Source organism: Schistocerca serialis, chromosome 9 (genome assembly GCF_023864345.2).
Source record: "Schistocerca serialis cubense isolate TAMUIC-IGC-003099 chromosome 9, iqSchSeri2.2, whole genome shotgun sequence".
Lineage (NCBI taxonomy): Eukaryota > Metazoa > Arthropoda > Insecta > Orthoptera > Acrididae > Schistocerca > Schistocerca serialis.
This window is the reverse complement of record NC_064646.1, coordinates 85646478-85663017: the sequence shown is the minus strand read 5'-3', so window position 1 is coordinate 85663017 and position 16540 is coordinate 85646478. Positions and strand designations below refer to the sequence as shown.

The 16540-nt window shown below is 40.3% G+C and overlaps 1 protein-coding gene across 1 annotated transcript in view; it reads right to left on the bottom strand.

Annotated features, from left to right (window-relative positions):
• LOC126418470 (uncharacterized) overlaps window positions 1–16540 on the bottom strand; it is a 146507-nt gene that overhangs the window by 64684 nt on the left and 65283 nt on the right. The window contains exons 10-11 of the mRNA XM_050085244.1: window positions 7329–7452; window positions 3326–3456 (exon numbers count right to left, since the gene is read on the bottom strand). Coding sequence (XP_049941201.1) covers window positions 3326–3456; window positions 7329–7452 — 255 coding nt within the window. The remainder of the gene's footprint in view (window positions 1–3325; window positions 3457–7328; window positions 7453–16540) is intronic.

The window sequence follows — 16540 nt, the reverse complement described above, 5'->3', positions numbered from 1 at the left end:
GTAAACCACTTTTTGAAGACGCTGTACGTCATTTCAGAGTGGTAATCTTCAGAATTCTTAGCTTTAGACGCCTTAAAAATCAGCTTACCCTGGGGAAAAAAGCCAGTATCTGCTGATCCGACATGAAGCACTATAATTCTGTTACCCTTACCAACAGCAACTTTTAATCCACCGTACCCATCACTCATTTTCCAGCACATAGCCCTTGCATGGTTCTGATTAACGAAAAGTTTCATCTAAGTAATAAATTTGAAATGTTCCAGCTTCTCTGATCTCCTGCATTGTTCTTAAAAACACAGTCCTTGCAGCCGCAATATCGATTCGTCCCATTAATGATTTCCTACCATCGTTCGTTTTCTGATATCTGAACCCCATTTCTTTCAGTGTCCTCAACATGGACCATTTGCTTCCATTAAAATTTTCAGCTTCTTTCATATGCGAAACTAGTTTCTCTGTTGTCGGATACTCGCCTTCAGCATACATGCTGAACACTATGCGCCGCAAACGTTTTTCGCAAAATCATCTAGCTCACCCATTTCTTTTTTGTGGTTGTGTTGCTTCCCTGATGATTTGAAAACAGCTGACCCACAGGCTTGGATAGACGTCTTAGCTTCGCTGGATATTCTCTGAACGGTCCTCAAACCAATACCAAAGGCTTCAGCTGTCTGCTCCTGGCATTTGGCAACGGCGCGACCCGCGCCTTGTGCCAGCGTGTATTCATCGGAAGATTGTCTCTTGAAGTATTGGTACACATGGAACACTTCCTCTTGCCTGTTTGTGTAGCACTTGGCATGACTGCTTACCGTCACTCATAATGAACACTATGAAGGCAGTCAGCACTCAGCACTGAACACAATGATTGAAATGAACAGTCAGAACTTCCGAATACAGCACGACCCGCACAGAATGAAGATAATAATGTCACTGGCGCGCGATTGGCTGAGAGTCATGTGGTACACTTCCGCATACATTTGCGCATCTGACCCTCATCCACCTTTGTAGCTGCTCTCTGCTCTAGCTAAATTTCATATGCATCAAATATTACAGCAACTACGACCATTAACGAATTGAAGGGTACACCACCACCACCACCAGCATCATCATGAAACTGCCATATAAAGCTGTAAATAAAGTAAAAATTAATTTTTTTTTACCGAACAGCTTCTCTAAAAATGTTTAAGAAAGATTGCAGGTCATGCGCCTCAATGCTGTCATCGATGACCGGCCGAAAGAGGGCAAATAATGTTGTCCTCCACTTCCGAACAAAGGGACTCAATCAGCACCTTGGACAAAAAATGGTCACTGCATGTCAGCCACCATATCCTACATGGACTATCAATGTGCCCAGAGGTGAGGAACATGTTATCCACAATCCTTCACATCCCTATAAAGTGATATTCCACTACCTCCATCAAACCTACACAACATCCTGGTCCATCCCTGTGCCACATTCACTTCCAATCCCTTGCCACATGGGACATTTCTCTGTGGAAGACCTGGGTGCAAGACTTGTCTGATTCATCTACCCAGTGCACCTTATTCCAGTCCAGTCAAGATTATCCTATACCATCATAGGCAGGGTCTATGAAAGCAGCCATGTCTTACACCTGCTCAGCTGCAATTTCTGCAAAACTTTTTATATGGGAATGACCACCATTCAAACAAATGGCCACTGTCAAACTGGGACCAAGAAGAGATTTGACCACTGAACAGTGGTACATGCTGCTGAGCACAACATGCTTGATTTCAATGGGTGCCATCTGGATCCCGCCCCCACCACCATCCACACAACAATAGTTTTTCTGAACCACATAGAAGCAATCTGTCCTAGCAACACATACTTCATTCCCATAATCCTGGGATATTTTCACTAGTCCCTGTGCCCCTCATTCACCTCCACCCTGTCCCAGGACCTACACTCACTCGGTCTGCACCTACATCGCCTTCCCCAGTCTTCTGTCCTGTCATGGCCTCCCAATCCACTCCTCCATATCATCATCATCATCATCATCGTGCACTGGATGAACTCACTGGTACCTGTGTCCCTGCACCACATTCCTATTCTGTGCACCTACTGCCTCTCACTCTTGCCTTTCTAGTTCATAACCCTGCTGCCTGCCTCTAAGCCACCAACCATCCTACCCCAACCCTTCTCCTCCCAGTAGTGAGAGGGGAAGGGAAGCTAGCAAAGTTTTCAATTTTATTTATTAGCCTGTCAACGACTAATACCACTACTATTTGGCGAGTTGGTACCTTCATTTATAAACTATGTATTTCTCAGAAACTTTCACATCAGCGTACACTTCACTGGAGAGTGAAAGATTGATTCAGGAAACTAACATTACACTATAGCCATGTCACTCTCCACCATATTCTCACTCACAAGGGTGACTAGTGTAGGTAGAAATACAGTAGAGCCTTTGCAAAGTTCAAAATGTAGGGAAGAAGTTGGTGGGTGTATAGTCCACAAGAGGTAACATTTCACTTTCAACCTCAACCTGGCACACACTTTCAGTCCCTCACTGAGCAAGTTATCTCTTTATCTTCCAAGACAATCGAGTCATCACCCATTATCAGCTGCAAACTGCTTTCAATAGACGAGAGTTAATATTAGAAACTGTAGTACCAAAAATGAGTGTCCCATAATCTTGCTGACTACACTAGCTCAAAGCTGCAACTGCAAATTGCTGTGTTTCTTTATACTTAGTTTATTCCATGCTGTCCTCTTCTTGTCAAGATCTCTCACTCGCCACTACATTTACTGCAATTAAACTGTACGATGAATCCTGCTCATTTTTTCCTTGTAATATAGTCTGACTAATATATTTTCAGATTCATCAGATCAGTCCAATGCTGATATTTTTATTTTTTTCTATAAATCATTTTTTGCTTTAGCCCCTTAAGAGTGTTAATTGTTATCTTGCTTTTCTGCGATACTTATTTACAGTCACCAATATTGTTTGGAACAGTTAACATCGTTTTTCCAAATTTCTGTTGGTCACTTAAGAGTCACACTGGAGACTACTCAAAATAACACTCTTTTATGAATAAATTTTAGATGTTTTCTGATTTTTCATGTACCATTGTTCATAGTGATGAAAGTGCAACCAACCATTCTGCAAAATACTCTCAGGACTATCACGACTCTAATGACTCAGTAACTTCTTTAACCATACAGAGGAAATCCTGTGATACTATTAAAACAGATGACAATGAAGGAAATTAAGCACAAATTAACTCAAAAAACACACAAAGAAAAGCAGGAAGTGGAAGAAACATCGTCAGCTATGTAAGTGTGGAGAATTCTATATCCTTTCATACTTACAGATACAAGGCGTGCAGCTTTCAGACAGGGTGCTTTGCATATATGGCAAGTCAAGGTGGATACTTGATTGTGCTGCCATTGTAAGTGCAACAGAAAATCTTTTGGATTATAGAACCTTTCGCCACAAGATCCTGAAACAAAGGAGAATAATAATTTTAGTTCTTTTTACACAAAACAAAAAAGGCGATGAAGTGACGTGATGGTGGGCTCTCATTTGGGAAGAAGGTGGGCCATGCAAACTTAAGTTTACCATGGTCTGCCTAAATCACTTCAGGCAAATGCCAGAAAGGCTCCTTCATGGAGAACACAGCCTAATTTACTTCCCCACCCTTCCCCAATATGAGCTTGTGCTCCATCTCTAACAAACCCTTTGTCAATGAAGACATGACAGCTATTAACACACACTAGCAGGCAACCAGAGCCTCGATTACAGCTGTGACTTGTGATGACGAACACTACAAACAGCGCTGAGGAGCTGTGCTGGCCCAGAGCCTGCAGCACTGACTAGTAGTGGTACAAGGTACCATCCGCTTTGTACCACACAGTGGCTTGCAGAGTACTTATGTAGATGTAGATGTAGAACAGGCCCTGAATACATGAGAGCTGCCCAGAGCAAAGTCTAAGGTGTTCTGGAGCTAACCTCAAGAGCCATGCAATTTACCTCAAACATGGCTGTTACAGGTAATTTTAATGTCCCGGAGTGCAATATAGGTGAGCCTGTTTAAGTCAATCACTTAAATCATTTCTTGCTTAGTTCTTTGTCAATTAGATTGTAAATTAACAAAGGCCGATAGAAAGAAGCCCCTTTCAAAACATGCTCTTTATAAGGCAAACGAGAGACAATAGCAATGGAAATATGAAAATTTTGTGAAACAGAAAGTCAATGCTGCCTAGGCTCAAGGTCCATGGAGACATAATGAACCATCAAGGTAATGTACCATAATAAATGGAGTTTAAAAATCTGATATTTTAACAAAAAACTTACTTTTTTACTTTCACACTATTATCTCCTATGAATTCACATTTTGGGGCAACTCATTGCATTCACCAGAAATATTCTTAGTCCAGAAATGGGAAGTCAGACAGATCAGATGTGTCAGTTAGCAAATTCCATGCAGGCTGTTGGTCAGGTGTGTGTGAAATTTAACTCTGCAACCCCTGCAAATATGCTTGGATAACACTTCTGTAAGCATTGTGCAGAAAAGTGTGCAATATTCAGCAGGTTTTATTTTCTATAGGGTTCCAGAAAAGCTGAAAAAAATTGACAATATTATGAAAAAGACAGACTGATACCATAAAGTGGAGATGACATGCCGCAGACAGGTGCAACAATAAGACTGCTAAACATGTGAGCTTTCAATCAAAAGGCCTTCTTGTAAAATAGACAACATATGCATATTCATGCAAGAACAACCTGCACATACATGACCACTGTCTCTCGCCACCGAGGCCAGACTGCTTGCAATTCGGCCTCTGTGACTTTTGGCTGAAAGCTCAAGTTCAGTGGTCTTATTGCTGTGCCTGTCTGTGGCACAACATCTCCACTATATGGTGAGTAGCGATCTATCCCTTTTCATAATGCTGTTATCATTCCATCCTGGATTTTCCACTGTTTGGAAAAAAAAATTGAGTGTTAAACCAAAGTCTTCAAATACAGGTTGAAAGATTTCCTTGCAGTACACTCCTATTCTTTACAGGATGTTTTTTCAGTAATTGAAAACTTTTTTCTGCAACATGTTATTTATTTGTGTACACACACTGAATTTTTTTGTGTTTCGTTAATTCTTTAGTTCTGTTGTATACATAGTTCCGCAGTCAGCGCGTACACAACTTTCCCAATAGAGCGCGCCCCACTAAGCACAACAGCGCAGGCGCAGCACTCGACCGTCTCTGTACTACGAGATGGCGCTGTCTTAGAGACGGACCAAATTCTGCTTCCGCTGATCCGCCTATTAATACGTAACGCAGCCAATGAGATTGCTGCTAACGTAGAACCTTTTCTCCTCGCGGATCACACTTGTGCAGTGATACCTGAACGCTCGCGGTATTATAGCGGGTGTACAGACCTCCGACCAGTTAGTCTGCATTAGTCAGTAGTCAAGTTTCAATCTGTGCTAATAAGATTATCATATTCCTGTACATAGCCACGAAGAGAAATGTATAGGCACACTAGAGATATGTGAGAATAAGATTAACATACCAAGACCAAAGGAACTTCAGAGTGTCAATTGTAAATAGCATCCAGAATCAAGTTAAGTAAGGTTTATGATTGTTATTATTTTAATAAATGTGTGTGAAAATTAATCAAGTTCTGTTTAAAGTTGGTCACCATCAATCTGCTACTCTAAGCGTGCAACTGGCATTTCTATTGTCTGACCTAACGGCAGAAGATAAACACGCCACGATAAGACCACGAGACATATTGCTGACACTCGCCTACTTCGCTAGAGCGACAACTCAAATAATCTGATGGTGTGTGTACCGAAGGTCTTACAGTACGCACACCACAGGTTCTTTTGTCAACAATTTTTCTAATCACAATTCTGTACATTACTCATTTCATAACCAAGTAGCTTCATTTTGCATGTCTCATGGTACTTGATAAATAACAACTCAGTACAGCCGATAGATACACATAAAACAGAACTGAAAATTTACAGTCCTAGCTTTCGGAACTTTGTTCCTTCATCAGGGAGGAGAGAGGGGAAAAAAGGGAAGAAGGGAAAGTGGATTCAGTTACTCACAACCCAGGTTATGAAGCAACAGGGAAAGGTAACCAGGGAGGGTAGCAAGGATGGAGGCATGAACCATGCCTCCATCCTTGCTACCCTCCCTGGTTACCTTTCCCTGTTGCTTCATAACCTGGGTTGTGAGTAACTGAATCCACTTTCCCTTCTTCCCTTTTTTCCCCTCTCTCCTCCCTGATGAAGGAACAAAGTTCCGAAAGCTAGGAATGTAAATTTTCAGTTCTGTTTTATGTGTATCTATCGGCTGTACTGAGCTGAGGTAAGTACTGGCCAGCCCCTCTATCTCTTTGTTAGTATTTGTTTCACATCTTATATGAGATTTTCCATTAATCATTTTGATAAATAACAAATAAGCCCTAATATGTTAGTTCACTATACAGGAAAAAAAAAGATTGCTTCAACATTGTAGAGCACTATTCTCATTCTTCAATGTCCACTGTAACACTGTCTTACAGTATACAATCAATTTTCACACTTCAACACAAGATTCAAGTATTGGGATGTTTGGTAAAAATTACAATTCAAAGTGGAAACACTGAAAATGTCTGCATACAACCACATCACTGAAATTTATCGTGTTTCTTACACTCAGTCACCATTTTGAAATATGTCTTGTTTGAAGAATGGAAGTACTACTTGTGATATATGATCACAATACCAAGTCACCAATTTGTTAAAGGACTGAGCAATTTTCCACTTCGGCTGCAATTATTTTTTTCTTGCGAGTCAGAAGTGAATGTAGACTTTCCTAGCATATACTACTGATGAAAAGCTAAAGTTCTCTGGTTTCCAGCTGGGTAGCAGTATTAAAATTGCAAAAAATGTCACACTCATCACCCTCTGGAAAGCACTGAGATACTGCAGATGTCTTAATATTCAAGCCCTTCCACTCGGCTGCATGCAACTGGGCACTATTCGGCCGCTGGGCTGAGTTTTTCATCAATGTACATTATAGGTTATACATCACAATAATTCACTAGTTACTCACATGGAGACTTTCCCCCACCATTTCTGGTGATGTTTTAGTGCACTTCAACGTAAGTATTTCTTTACCTTACAAGCAAACTTATTACATTATCTCCCTATGCAATCTTTACAACCCAACAGAAACTTCCCTTTTGTATAGAAATCTTTGGGTACATAACCTATCGTTACTATTACAACAAATGGCAAAACACTTTACAAAGAAACGTATATCTGAATTTCCCTTTCTGTTTATGTCAATAACTTATTTTACCCATACTGCAATTACCTACCTTGATCACAAATATACGGATGTACAACAGATACAAGAGGCTCGAGTTCACTTTCTGTTGGAGGATTGACTTTTATATCAGTACAGAGCAGAACCTTCACTGGCTTGTTAATGTGGCCTGTGTTCTGAAAGAAAAGATAATATATATGTTTGTTTGCATGGCCATTTTCCACAGCAGCTGTTATAATCAATATATATTAATGTTTTTCCATTAAATAATTGAAGAGTGTTCTTCACTAGGTGCTTTTCTTTAAAAGTGCTCTGGTCTGTGTTATTCTAAAAATATGCATACACAATATATCTACACATTTTGGTATTTTGATTCAAAACTGGTGTACAATTTACTCTGGTGTTTTCTCTTCTTGTTTACTTATTCTGCAAATAACCCCTTTTTTTCTTTCTTATTACCACAGCTTGAGGTCAAAGGAAAATTGGCTGCACAGTCACGTGCCAATTTTTCATCTTTTTTTAACCCATTTTTTCTTATGCCGCATCATCAGTGTTTTTCCTACTACACCACACTGTTATAAAACTTCACAAGACAAGTAGTACTGTACTATCACTTGTTCAGCACTCAGTGCAGTGTTAATGTTTACTCATTTATTTTCTGCGTAGGTTGTGACTGTTGCCAAGCTGTGATTGCCCTTATCTTCTGTAATCACACCCACATGTTTAAATTAATGAAAAGTGTTAGATGTTCAAGAAAGATGTCACCGGATTTGGGCAGCAGGGAGAGCGGGAGAGGGGAGAAGGGGGGTATTACAACGTTGGAATTGCATATTACATTAGTTGGTGTATTTCTGATTTCTGATCTGGATGCATTTTTTTTCTATTGCTTTTGGGGAGTTTGTGCAGTACGTACAGGGTGGCACACGGGAGAAGGGTGGTTTTGAACTGCGTAGTACTGAGGGCGCGGTGGTGGGAGGTGGTCGTGGTGGGGATAGTTCTGATGCACACAAGACGCCATTTCATTTATTCAGTCACTATGGAGCAGTGGGACTTGCAACGTAGAGTGTTTGTCTATGACAGTTTCGCGAAAAGTGGTGAGTCTATTGTTGCTACGCAGCAATTGTTTCTTGCGCGGTTTAATGTCGGTCGACATGGAGCTGTTCCGAGCCATAACACAATCCTCAGATGGGTGGAAAACTTCAGATCAACTGGAAACATACTGGATAAGAAGCATCCTGGCCCGAGAGGCAGAGTAACGACACCAGAAAATGTTGAAAGGGTAAGGCAAGTGGCAGTCAGAAGCCCAGGACGGTCAGCTATACGTCATGCTAGTGAGTTACGAATCAATCATGAATCGGTTAGACGAATTCTGCATCAAGAATTAAAATTCCATCCCTACAAAATGCTCATTGTCCAACAACTTAAGGAAACTGATTTTGCTGTATGAGAAGACTTCGCTTACAGAATGCAAGTGATTTTGGGATTGAATGAAAATGAAATTTTATTGATGAGCAATGAAGCTCATTTTCATTTAAAGGGGACCGTGAATAAGCAAAACCTACGTTACTGGGCTCCAGAGCATCCACACCTTATCCACCAGCGTCCTCTACACTCAGAAGAAGTAACAGTCTGGTGTGCTCTTGGCTCTGTTGGCATTACTGGACCTTATTTTTTTGAAGAGAACAGGGCCACAGTTACTTTTAATTCGGTTTGTTACATTCGTATGCTTGAAGCATTCTTGAAACCAGAACTAAGAAGACAACGAATCCCTTTAAAACGCGTTTGGTTCCAGCAGGATGGGGCAACATCACCCACCGCAAACACTTCAATGACAGTTCTTAGGAGCATGTTTCCTGGCTGGATTATCTCACGTTTTGGCAATGTTCCATGGCCTCCCAGGTCTCCCGACTTGTCAGCATGTGACTTTTTTCTGTGGGGGACCTTAAGAACTGTGTCTATAGCCACAAACCACAAAATCTGGACGAGTTGAAGAATGCAATCATTCAAGAATTTGCTGCCATCCCTGCAGAGATTTTAGTCCGTGTGATGAAGGATTCTGAGAAGAGACTTGAGTCCTGCATTCAAAATGATGGACATCACCTTCATGACATTATTTTTCACAAATAACTTTGTTAACTAAAATGGCAAATAATGAGCTTTGATTTTGTGTAAATATACTTGCATTAATTTTAAAGTTGGCTGAGTATTATTTAATTAAAAACTGTCCATCTCCCGTGTGTCACCCTGTATATAAATGCTGCTTGTTCATGTTAGTTTGTGTGTACTCATATCTGCTCCTCAGCGATACAGATGGCCGTACTGTAGATGCAACCACAACAGAGGGGTATCTGTTGAGAGGCCAGACAAACGTGTGGTTCCTGAAGAGGGGCAGCAGCCTTTTCCGTAGTTGCAGGGGCAACAGTCTGGATTATTGACTGACCTGGCCTTGCAACATTAACCAAAACGGCCTTGCTGTGCTGGTACTGCGAACGGCTGAAAGCAAGGGGAAGCTACAGCCGTAATTTTTCCCCGAGGGCATGCAGCTTTACTGTATGGATAAATGATGATGGCGTCCTCTTGGGTAAAATATTCCAGAGGTAAAATAGTCCCCCATTTGGATCTCCAGGCAGGGACTACTCAGGAGGACGTCGTTATCAGGAAAAAGAAAACTGGCGTTCTACGGATCGGAGTGTGGAATGTCAGATCCCTTAACTGGGCAGGTAGATTAGAAAATTTAAAAAGGGAAATGGATAGGTTAAAGTTAGATATAGTGGGAATTAGTGCAGTTCGGTGGCAGGAGGAACAAGACTTTTGGTCAGGTGAATACAGGGTTATAAACACAAAATCAAATAGGGGTAATGCAGGAGTAGGTTTAATAATGAATAAAAAAATAGGAGTGCGGGTAAGCTACTACAAACAGCACAGTGAACGCATTATTGTGGCCAAGATAGATACGAAGCCCACGCCTACAACAGTAGTACAAGTTTATATGCCAACTAGCTCTGCAGGTGATGAAGAAATCGAAGAAATGTATGATGAGATAAAAGAAATTATTCAGGTAGTGAAGGAAGACAAAAATTTAATAGTCATGGGTGACTGGAATTCGAGAGTAGGAAAAGGGAGAGAAGGAAACATAGGTGAATATGGATTGGGGCTAAGAAATGAAAGAGGAAGCCGCCTGGTAGAGTTTTGCACAGAGCATAACTTAATCATAGCTAACACTTGGTTCAAGAATCATGAAAGAAGGTTGTATACATGGAAGAATCCTGGAGATACTAGAAGGTATCAGATAGATTATATAATGGTAAGACAGATTTAGGAACCAGGGTTTAAATTGTAAGAAATTTCCAGGGGCAGATGTGAACTCTGACCACAATCTATTGGTTATGAACTGTAGATTAAAACTGAAGAAACTGCAAAAAGGTGGCAATTTAAGGAGATGGGACCTGGATAAACTGAAAGAACCAGAGGTTGTACAGAGTTTCATGGAGAGCATAAGGGAACAATTGATAAGAATGGGGGAAAGAAATACAGTAGAAGAAGAATGGGTAGCTTTGAGAGATGAAGTAGTGAAGGCAGCAGAGGATCAAGTAGGTAAAAAGATGAGGGCTAGTAGAAATCCTTGGGTAACAGAAGAAATATTGAACTTAATTGATGAAAGGAGAAAATATAAAAATGCAGTAAATGAAGCAGGCAAAAAGGAATACAGACATCTCAAAAATGAGATCGACAGGAAGTGCAAAATGGCTAAGCAGGGATAGCTAGAGGACAAATGTAATGTAGAGGCTTATCTCACTAGGTGTAAGACAGATACTGCCAACAGGAAAATTAAAGAGACCTTTGGAGAAAAGAGAACCACTTGTATGAATATCAAGAGCTCAGATGGAAACCCAGTTCTAAGCAAAGAAGGGAAAGCAGAAAGGTGGAAGGAGTATGTAGAGGGTCTATACAAGGGCGATGTTCTTGAGGACAATATTATGGAAATGGAAGAGGATGTAGATGAAGATGAAGATGAAATGGGAGATACGATACTACGTAAAGAGTTGGACAGAGCACTGAAAGACCTGAGTAGAAACAAGGCCCCGGGAGTAGACAACATTCCATTAGAACTACTGGCAGCCTTGGTAGAGCCAGTCCTGACAAAACTCTACCATCTGGTAAGCAAGATGTAGGAGACAGGCAAAATACCCTCAGACTTCAAGAAGAATATAATAATTACAATCCCAAAGTAAGCAGATGTTTACAGATTCAAAAATTACCGAACTATCAGTTTAATAAGTCACAGCTGCAAAATACTAACGCGAATTCTTTACAGACAAATGGAAAAACTGGTAGAAGCTGACCTCGGGGAAGATCCATGGAGAAGAAATAAAAACTTTGAGGTTCGCCGATGACATTGTAATTCTATCAGAGACAGCAAAGCACTTGGAAGAGCAGTTGAACGGAATGGACAGTGTCTTGAAAGGAGGATATAAGATGAACATCAACAAAAGCAAAACGAGGATAATGGAATGTAGTCGAATTAAGTCGGGTGATGCTGAGGGAATTAAATTAGGAATTGAGACACTTAAAGTAGTAAAGGAGTTTTGCTATTTGGGGAGCAAAATAACTGATGATGGTCGAAGTAGAGAAGATATAAAACGTAGACTGGCAATGGCAAAGAAAGCGTTTCTGAAGAAGAGAAATTTGTTAACATCGAGTATAGATGTAAGTGTCAGGAAGTCGTTTCTGAAAGTATTTGTATGGAGTGTAGCCATGTATGGAAGTGAAACATGGACGATAAATAGTTTGGACAAGAAGAGAATAGAAGCTTTCGAAATGTGGTGCTACAGAAGAATGCTGAAGATTAGATGGGTAGATCACATAACTAATGATGAAGTATTGAAAAGAATTGGAGAGAAGAGGAGTATGTGGCACAACTTGACAAAAAGAAGGGACCGGTTAGTAGGACATGTTCTGAGGCATCAAGGGATCACAAATTTAGCATTGGAGGGCAGCGTGGAGGGTAAAAATTGTATAGGGAGACCAAGAGATGAATACACTAAGTAGATTCAGAAGGATGTAGGTTGCATTAAGTACTGGGAGATGAAGAAGCTTGCACAGGATAGGGTAGCATGGAGAGCTGCATCAAACCAGTCTCAGGACTGAAGACCACAACAACAACAACAACAACAACAACAACATATCTGCTGTTGTGGGTTTTCAATAATTGTTTAATATGTGCTGGTTGTTCTGAATCTTTATGGTAGTGCCCAAGAAACATATTGATCTAGCTAGCTTTTTTCCTATTGTAAAATTTATTTTATGTTCAACAAATTTACGCCTGCATGTAATTGATCTAATTTACTCCTTGGTTCATCTACAAGGCACAGGGTTTCATTCAAATATCTAACCCAGAACAGGATATCATGCGTATTTGGTACAAATGTTTTAAGTATGACAAATTCTACATGGTTCATATATACACTTGCTGTAGTTCCAGATACTGAGGAACCAGGAACCAAGTGGTAATTTTTCAATTTGTAAATAGATTTCATTAATGAACTGGAAATAGTCCTGTTCTGTTATTATATCCAACAGCTTGAGAATTTCTTGGATGCTTACTGTGTCTTTTGAGACTTTCTTCCATGATGTTTATTGTTTCTGTTATAGGTATATCAGAATACATGTTCTTTGCATCAAATCAGGAGAGGGTAGAATCTTTATGTCTAAAGCATTGCATCAATCGCGTAATGTGTCTTACAGTTTTATCTCATGTGTCGCAACGAAGCCTGACTAAGGACTGCTATACATTTTAGCTCTCAGCCAGAAAGCCTTCTTCTGAAGTAGAAAAAGTGCATGCATTTACACAAGCACAGCTCACACACACATTACCACTATATCTGGTCACTGTGGGCAGCCACAGTAGTCATGTGTGTGGAAGTTGTGCTTGTGTGAATGTGTGGGTGTTTTCTACAATATAGGAAAAGATTGCTACTTACCATAAAGATCACATTTTAAGTTGCAGACAACCACAATTAAAAGACACATACACATAAGCTTTCAGCCACAAACTTCATCAGAAAAAGAGAAACACACACACCATTCATTCACACAAGCAAGCTCAACTCATGCACAGATGACTGCCAACTCCGGCAGATCAAGCCAGAGTTGGAGTTGGCGGTCATGTGTGTGTCATGTGTATTCGCTTGTGGGAATCAATGGTGTGTGTTTCTCTTTTTCTGATGAAGGCTGCGGCCGAAAGCATTAAGTGTAAGTGTCTTTGAATTGTGCCTGTCGGCAGCTAACCGTCTCGTCTTAATAGCTTTTCCTACATTAATGATATTCCTACCTGGAGTTTCCATAGTTTGATTGTGTCTGTTTTCTGTTTCAAAAGAAGGGCTTTAGGACAAAAGTCAAAATGTATAGCAGTCTTTTTGTTGTGCCTGTCTGCAACTCAAGTGTCTTCTCTGAATGGTGAGTAGCAACAACATTGTTGTTATTCTTTCCTGGACTTTCCACAGTTTTAGTTCTATCCTCCCGTAATCTGCATTTTTGCGATAATATTTTCAAAATATGCCCTTGCAACTGAATATGTGGCATCATTCCTATTGTTCACAAAAGGTCTGACTAGAAACTCTTATGTAACATGAGTTGGCATCAGAGGGAAAGTGCATTGGGATTTGCTTGAAAAGAGAAAATTACATTAATTGACTGGTTACTCTCACAACCTACACAGAAAACAAATGAACAACAATAAACACTAAGCTGAGTGGTGAACACAAGTAACTACAGTACAACTTATCTTGTGAAGTTTTCCAAAAGCAAAGTAAATTGGAAAAAATGCCAAAGCAATATAAAAAAAACTGGGTTAAAAAAGTGAAAAACTTCTAAAAGTGGATGTGCAACCAATTTTCTTTCATCCTTAACCTCTATTAACAACAAGGGAGGAAGCAGTGGTTTGCAAAATAGATAAACGAGAGAGAAAAAACCACCTTGGGTAAATTGGATGCCAATTTTATAAGGAAATGCTGTTTTTAATTTATAAATACCACCATTTATAAACACATTACATATCCATATTTCCAGACTGACCACAGAAGACACTTTATAAATAAAAGTGAAAAGCATTTGCTGAAAATTACTCTTTAATTATTTAAGATAGAAAGCTTTTCAAAGTATCACACAACTCCTCTTCCATAACTTACACTATGTTATCCAAAGTGTCCGGACACCTGGCTGGAAATGAGTTACAAGTTCAAGGTATATGTTCAATCAGGTGCTGGAAGGTTTCTTGGGGAATGGCAGCCCATTCTTCACCAAGTGCTGCACTGAGGAGAGGTATCGATGTCTGTCGGTGACGCCTGGCACAAAGTCGGCATTTCAAAACATCCCAAAAGGTGTTCTACTAAATTCAGGTCAGGACTGTGCAAGCCATTCCATTACAGGGATGTTAGTGTCATTTAACCACTCCACCACAGGCTGTGCATTATGAACAGATGCTCGATTGTGTTGAAAGATGCAATTGCCATTCCCAAACTGCTCTTCAACAGTGGAAAGCAAGAAGGTGCTTAAAACTCAATGTAGGCCTGTGCTGTGATATTGCCACACAAAAACAACTAGGGGTGCAAGCCCCCTCCATGAAAAACAGGACCACACCATAACACCACCACCTCCAAAATTTACTGATGGCACTATACACCTTGCCAGATAAGGTTCACTGGGCATTCGCCATACCCACACCCTGCCAGCAGATCGCCACATTGTGTTCCGTGATTTGTCACCCCACACAACGTTTTTCCACTGTTCAATCGTCCAATGTTTACGCTCCTTACACCACGTGAGGCATCGTTTGGCATTTAACAGCATGATGTGTGGCTTATGACCAGCCGCTTGACCATGAAATCCAAGTTTTCACACCTCCAGCCTAACTGTCATAGTACTTGCAGTGGACCTTGATGCAGTTTGGAATTCCTGTGTGATGGTCTGGATAGATGTCTGCCTATTACACATTACGATCCACTTCAACTGTCAGCGGTCTCTGTCAGTCAACAGATGAGGACGGCCTCGATGCTTTTGTGCTTATGTGTCACTTCACGTTTCAACTTCACTGTCACATCGGAAACAGTGGACCTAGGGATGTTTAGGAGTGTGGAAATCTCGTGTACGGGCGTATGACACAAGTGACACCCAATCACCTGACCACATTCGAAGTCCATGTGTTCCGCGGAGTGCCCCATTCTGCTTTCTCATGATGTCTAATGATTACTGAGGTCACTGATATGGAGTACCTGGCAGTAGGTGGCAGCACAATGCCCATAATGTGGAAAACATGTTTTTGGGGTGTCCGGATACTGTTAATTACATAGTGTATTTGTATGTTAAAATAAAAGCAGTTGATTACTGTTATGTTAACAGCAAAAATAATAGTAGACAAAATTAAGGAACTATTTTGACAAAGGAAAAGTGCTCAAAAAAAGGCAATAGAGTTCACATTCGAGCAGGGATGCTGTACTAATGCTACACATAAACTAAGTATGTAATTTATGAAAAATAATGTAACAAAAAAGTAGGTATGATGATGGTGGTGGTGATGGAATGCCAGGAACGGGAAAAAAGTATCAGTTACATCTTTAGAGAGAAGATAATAAACAATGTAAGAACCTATGTAAAGATAATTTCTTCGAACTGCAGTCCATCGGTGGTGCAAAAAAATTAAGCTTCTAACTTATGCATTCAAAAAAATATGGTCATTTATACAGCATTTTTGCTATTCACTAACTCACTCATCCAAGATCTATTGGGTGTTTCCCATTGAACTAGAATCACGAAATTTTGCAAGAAGCAAGGTTTCACAGTACAAGTAAAGGAAAAAATTCTAAAATTTTTTTTTAAATTTGTAATTACATCACATGCAAAAAATTTTTCATTAGCTACCCGACTGTCCACTTACTAAGATCCTTTTTGCTCAGTAACAGGCAGACTATCTACATATACAGGGTGGAGCAGAGGAAACGCATGTATTTTGAACCGCTAGAACACAGCGATGAGAGGGGGTATTGACCATGAATTAATGTTGGCAGACTGCCCATACAATGCAGTTTCAGTCGCTATGGAGAGTTTGAGAGTAGAGCATCGTGTGTTTGTTGTCTAGCAGTACTTTAGAAACAATGATTCCATAGTCAACATCTCTTCCGAAAAATTTTAGAGTTGGACGTTGAGGTGCAGTGCCTGATCGAAATAATGTACTCCGATGGGCTGAAGCATTTAGAAGTACTGGATCTG